We start from the raw sequence: 6,598 nt of genomic DNA, 5'->3' as shown, positions 1-6,598 counted from the left end.
CCCCTAAAACTACCCACCACGACACCTATTTGCCTAAAAGCTTACAACAGCATGCTCTGATTTACAGCACGTCCCCTTAAGGAAGGGGTTCTTTGTTCCGGAGTCCCTTCTTCTGCAGTCCAGGCTCCCACGGTACTGTTACTGAGGAAATCCACTTGGATACTAAGTATCACATCCGTGAGGTCTGAAGTTTCTCCGAGCACTCCCGCCTGACAGGCTTACGGTTGTGGGCAAAGCACTCGAGAAACCAGCCTTGTGCCACTCATCTTTGTATCATCCCACGGTAACTTACGGGGATTTGGCGTCTATCCTTCCAAAGAGCTTTTAAGAAAAGAAAGAAAAGGTCAACATGAGCAAAAATATTTACAGCACGCCCCCTTAAGTAAGGGGGTCTTTGTTCCGGAGTCCCTTCTTCTGCAGTCCGGGCTCCCACTGTACTGCTACTGAGGAAATCCACTTGGATACTAAGTATCACATCCGTGAGGTCTGAAGTTTCTCCGAGCACTCCCGCCTGATAGGCTTACGGTTGTGGGCAAAGCACTCGAGAAACCAGCCTTGTGCCACTCATCTTTGTATCATCCCACGGTAACTTACGGGGATTTGGCGTTCCGTAATCCCAAAGAGATTTTAAGAAGAGAAAGACAAGGTCACCATGTGCAAAAATATTTACAGCAGCTCTTTTTGTGGTGGCAAAGAACTGTAAGTAAGGGGGCGGAGCATCTTTTGGGAAATGGATGAACAAATGTCCTGTATGAATGTAATTGAATAGTATTGTGCCATTAGAAATATCTGAGTATTTTCAGAGAAACTGAGGCTTGTTTGCACTAATGCAGAGTAAAATGAGCAAAACTAGAATAATTTATACTACAATAATACAGTAGTACAGGATACATACTGCAGCCAACAACGTTGTAAAAATGGATCTTGAAAGACTTAAGAACTCTGATCGATGCAGTGATCAATCATGATTCCAGACGACTGAAGATGAAGAATGTCACCTACCATTACCTTTAGTAATGGACTAAATATGCGGATGAAACAATTTTTTTGGCATGGCCAATATAGAAACTAGTTTGCTTCACTATGCATATTTGTTACAAGTTTTTAATCCTCTCCTCCAGTAGATGAGTAGAATTTAAGGAGAAGATGGGAGCAAGAGAAAATGATTCTTGTTAGTTAAAAAAGATAAAATTAAATAAAAAATAGATTGGGCGTTATACACACACATTTTTAAATTGAATGCTTGTGAAGTCGAGCCACTAGGTGGCGCAGTGAATACAGCCCTGGGCCTGGAGCCAAGGAAGAGCAACATTCAAATTTTTCCCTGGATACTTACTAGATGTTACAAGATACTAGATGTTTTACTAGCGGTTTGTCCCTGGGCAGAGTCACTAAATCTCTGTTTGCCTCAATCTCCTCCTCTGGAAAATGGGGATAACAATAGTAATTGCTACCCAGGGGACATTATGAGACTAAAATGTATTTTTTTCTAGATGTACGAAATACTAGCTAGTGTTAGTACATTATTAGTTCAACAAGTTTAATCGTTGGATATGGGAGTACTTTTGTCAGCTTGTCAAGTACTGTTTTATTTAAAGCATCTATTCTGAATGTTGCCATTTTTGTCATTTTTGCCAATTTGCAGAGTTGCAGTAAATGAAACATTAGGTTGTTTTGATTTGCATTTCTCTGGTTATTAGCAATTGTTTCATGTGGTTGTGAATTCTTTGTAGTTCTTTTGAGAACTATTCATATCCTTTGACTAGTTATTGGGCAATAACAGTCATGTATATTTATTGTTTATGTATCTTGAATATATAAGAGAAATTCGATGCAAAAGATAGGATTCCCTTCTTATCCTAGGTATATTTGATTGTACAGATTTTTAGTTTCAAGCAAACAAATTATCTATTTGATCTTTTGTAATTGCCTTTATTTCATGTTTGGTTAAGACAGTACCTTCTACCCATAACTGTGAGAAGGACATGATCTATTTCTCTTCCAATTTTTATTTTTGTGATCTTTAATATTAAGGTTGAGTATCCCTTTAGAATATGTTGTGGAATGTGGTATAAGGTTTTGGTCTAAGCCTAATTTCTGCCATACCAATTTCTCCTTTTCCTGGTAGTTTTATATCAGAGAGGGAGCTTTTCCTCTAGATAATTTATGTCTTCCACTTTATCAACCATTGGGTTATTGAGTTCTGCTGTTTCTGAATCTCCCTTGTCTAATCTGTTCCAATGATCTATCCCTCTATGTCAGATGGTTTTGATGACTGCTGCTTTATAATATAACTTTAGGTCTGGAAGTGCTATTTCCCTTTTGTTCCTACTTCTTTTTTTCACTTCTCTTGATGTTCTAGATCTTTTGTTTTTCCAAATGTACTAGTTTATCAAGTTCTGTAAAGTATCTCCTTGGCAATTTGATTGGTATAGCATTAAAGATATCAATTAATTTTGGTAGTATTATCATTTTTATTATAGTATGATCGCTCAAGCACTGAATATACCTCTGGCTCATATAAGTTTATTTTTATTTCTTTAAGCAACATTTTGTAATTGAATCTATATAAGTCTTTTATGTGCTTTGGGAGATTGATACTCAGATATTTTATGCATTTTGTAGTTATGTGGAATTAGATTTCCATTTCTGCTGTTGATTCTTGTATTTTGTTATTGTTATATAGAAATGCCATTGATTTTTAAGGATGTATTTTGTAGCTTGCAACTTTGCTGAAGCTGTTGTCTCAATTAGTATTGTTACTAATTCCCCAGGATTTTCCAAGTGAACCATCATATTGGCAGCAAACAGGGATAGTTTTATCTCTTATTTACCTATGTTTGTTCCTTTAATTTTTTTCTTTTGTTTTTTTTTGCTGTTGCTAGCATTTCCAGAACTATCTCAAATAATAATGGGGAGAATGAGCATCCTTGTTTCTCTCTCGTATTTATTGGAAAATGTTTTAGTAATATCCTCAATGCATATGATACTTGGTTTTAGGTAGATGTGCTTTATAATATTACAAAGAGGTCCCTTTTTTATGAAGACTGCTACTCCCTTCTGACAAAAGTGTAATGGACTAAATATGTAAAGTGAAACACTAATTTTTGACATGTCCAATATGGAAACTAGTCTGCTTCACTATTCATATTTTTGTAATAGATACTTGCAGGGTTTTTTAGCATAAATGAATGGTGTACTTTGAGGGGGTTTTTTTTGCATCTATTGAGATGATCATGTGGTTTTGGATGGTTTATTTTTAATATGATTAATTATGTTGATTGTTTTCCTAATGTTAATCCATCCTTGTATCTCTTGAATTTCCAACCAGAATACATTCTATACTTACGGATATTATTAATAGGATAAGCATTTATGTAGAGGCTCTTATGTGTCAGGCACAATGCTAAGCACTTTTTACAAATATTTTCTTACCTGATCTTTTAAACAGCATCAGAGAAAATGCACTTTTAAACATTTGCCCCTTAGCTCTGAAATTCTTCACAGTTGGTATTGTAAAAGGCTGATTACTATTTTTCTGTTTCTAGCTATCTCATCTTCAGTAGTTAAAGACTGACCAAACTGTTAACTATTACCAAGGAAAGAAACTAGAGATCATATTTGGATTAATGTGATCTATTTATAAAATTTTTCTAAAGGTTTTAATAAATATATTGCTTAATATAATGCAATAAAAAGATATAATCTAGGTTCCCTCCTGTCTTTCAGTAGGATCATCCCTGAGTTCCTGACAGTTTGGAGATTGGGTAAATTATGTTGATTAACCCTTATTTACCTTCTCACCTTGAAGCTTTTATATAAGTGAAATATTGTTAAAATTAACATCAGAGAGTCCTTGTAAAGGAAAAGAAGAGGAGGAGATGTTATCAAAAGGCAAGAAACTACCCAAAGTGTGTTACTGGAAAGGGAGAGAAAGATATTGATAGGAAGTCTTGCTTATCAGTGACCCCTACCTGTCCTTTACATGCTAATTATACCTTTGGAAGTACCTCTGCTGTTCTGATTTATTTTGTTTTGTTTTAGTGTAAATAGAGAATCAGCCAATGAGGACCCAATCCTTAGAGCAAGAATTGTTAATCTGATATCTGGGAACTTAAAAACAAACAAACTGCACTTCAATATAGTAGTTTCCTTTGTAATTCTCTACATTTTATTTTATATATTTAAAACCACTGTGAGAGATGGCCTGTCAGTAGATTTTACCAAAAAGTCAAAGGGGTCCATGATACATGAAAAGGTTAAGAACTCTTCCTTAGAGTATTTGCAATGTGACCTGCCTTGTACCAACCTATCTGGAAGGTTAGGGATCCTATTTCTGAACCTGTACAATGGAGGGCGGGCCCTGGCCCTGACATCAGAGTACATGAAGTCATTCTATGACTATTTCCTGCCAGCTACTAGTAGGTAATGAAAAGCCTTTTAAGTGACTGAGGAGCCAAAACTGAGTGTATATTCAAAAGATGTGAGAGGATGATTTCTCATGCTCTTCTCTGACAGCTTTCAAATGAGGGAAAGAAATGTTGTGAGTCTCTAGGTATGAGAGAGGTAGCAGGCCCTAACTCCTACTCAATCACCATATGGCCATGAATTCATGGTACCTCTCCCCACTTTTTTTTGGCCTTTTGGATTTATTCTTTTCTTTTCACAGAGAAATGACTATTAGAGACTGAATAGACCAGGTTTCAATCTTGTGAGACTCAGAGGTCAAATGAGCCATCAAAGGTACCCTTCACAACCAGAGTTGGTAGTAGCAGTAGTTGAGTCTGATGAGAAACCAGCCCTGAGAGCAATCTGACTCAGATAAGCAAATATTTCAACGGGGGAAAAAAGAGTATAGCACCGTTTGGAGATGCATAATGGAGGAGTCCTTACCCTCTCACCCACTTCAGAGCAGATGCAGCTATCCTCTGACTACTTCCTGTTGGTTATGAGGCCTCTTAATTGTCTGCTGAGCCAAAACTGGTTATATATAAAGGGAAAATCCTCGACTCTTAGCCCTCTTCTTTCTGCTAGCCCGAAGTGTAAAAATGACTTTCTCACCTCCAGGGAGTTAGTAGGAGGAATGCTCTTCCTCCCACTGATCTGTAAGGTATGAGCTTGTGACCTCCAAGACAAACTTTTTGTCTGGGATGATGCCATGTCTTGTTTATATATTTTTTTCTTTGATATGGGGCCTTGTGAAATGTCAAAAGGCAACTGGCATCCTCCTTCTCTTCCTGAGGACTCTGGCAAGGGAATATTCAATGTGAGAGCAGTTAGGGAAGAAAATGACAGAGGCAGATGTGGTGTCAATGCAATACCCACAGCAGTTGCTATGGATATTCATGTGTACTTCCAGAGTGAATTCACAAAATATAGCTCTCTTCCACAAAGATGAAACCAAAATATTTATTCAGATACCAGAAGGCCAATTCTACCATGTTTTAAAGGTTTTAAATAAATGAAGTTTGTACATATTACCAATAAAGGGAGCACAGCTGTCCCCAAGCCTTCCCTCCATCAGGCTTGCCCACAAACAAGCTCCCTTAGGCAAAATCACTCCCTCTCTCACTCACACTAGCTGCTCTGCTCTGCCTCAGCTTTGCCTCACTCTCTCTTCCTGCTGTACCCTTCTTGCTGCACCCATTCAGCAAGCTCCTACCACCACTGGCTCCATGTGACCCAAGCAGTGGGATGGGCCAAAGCTCAAAGCAGGTCACATGAACCTATTAAAGGGCAGGGAAGATCTTCAAATTCCTTTACCATTACAGTAGACTATCCAATAAAGTCAGAGAGAGACAGAGAGACAGAAAGACATAGACACACACACACAGATGTGAAGAAAAAAGTCTACTTAGCACTGATTGGTCTATGTTTAGTGGAAGGGAGATGTAAAATAGCTCATGAGAAGCTGTTACACATATTTCAGTCAGGTTTGAATGTTAGCCTCACAACTGGTGATACTCTTTCTATGAATCTTTATTGCTTAACATTTCATTTTTGTGTCAGAATAGAACTGCCTGTTCCTTTCCCGATTCATGTTTGTACTCTGGGTGCCTTTTCCTTTCCTCTACCTCTACTAGGGAGGACTCCTTAGACTAGGGCTAAAGATAGAATTGTTCCTCACAAATCTGAAGTGGGGCTAGAACTGGACTCTGGGAGCCTAGTTCTCCAATTGAGAAGATGACTAACTCCACTACAGTGAACTCAGGTCAAATCAGAAGAGTAATTACAGAATAAAGAATGGCAAAGGTGAGCATAGTGATTCCTGAATTGCACTGTGCACCATGTGAATAAATAATGTGTTTATCTGAGATAAACTTTAGGGCCCTTTGCATTCTCAGGAATCCATGGGAGATATCCACATGGGACTCTCTTCATTGGATACCCTAGTAGTTGGAAATATAGCTAGCTGCCTTCACCCAGATTAGGGTAGAGGATGTTTTATAGCAGCTGTTTTAAGTTTGAGTCCATTCTTTCCAGGGCACAACTGGGGCCCTTAGGTAGGGGAAGGGATCTCTAGGTGAGTGGGGCAGAGTTTAGAGGGAACCTTCCTATGCCTTGCTACCATTTCCTTATTGGGGACTGTAAAAGTAAC

General features: G+C 38.1%; 1 protein-coding gene across 2 annotated transcripts in view; it reads left to right on the top strand.

Moving 5' to 3' along the window:
* Positions 1-551: 551 nt before the first annotated feature.
* WDR37 (WD repeat domain 37) overlaps positions 552-6,598 on the top strand; it is a 124,459-nt gene continuing 118,412 nt past the window's right edge. For both annotated transcript variants that reach the window (XM_072652062.1, XM_072652061.1), the window contains exon 1: positions 552-699. In XM_072652062.1, the coding sequence (XP_072508163.1) occupies positions 653-699 (47 nt within the window). In that variant the 5' untranslated portion in view covers positions 552-652. The remainder of the gene's footprint in view (positions 700-6,598) is intronic.

This window comes from Notamacropus eugenii, chromosome 3 (assembly GCF_028372415.1).
Source record: "Notamacropus eugenii isolate mMacEug1 chromosome 3, mMacEug1.pri_v2, whole genome shotgun sequence".
NCBI classification, from domain to species: domain Eukaryota; kingdom Metazoa; phylum Chordata; class Mammalia; order Diprotodontia; family Macropodidae; genus Notamacropus; species Notamacropus eugenii.
Note: the sequence above shows the minus strand (reverse complement) of the source record. Positions and strands in the feature narration are given on the sequence as shown.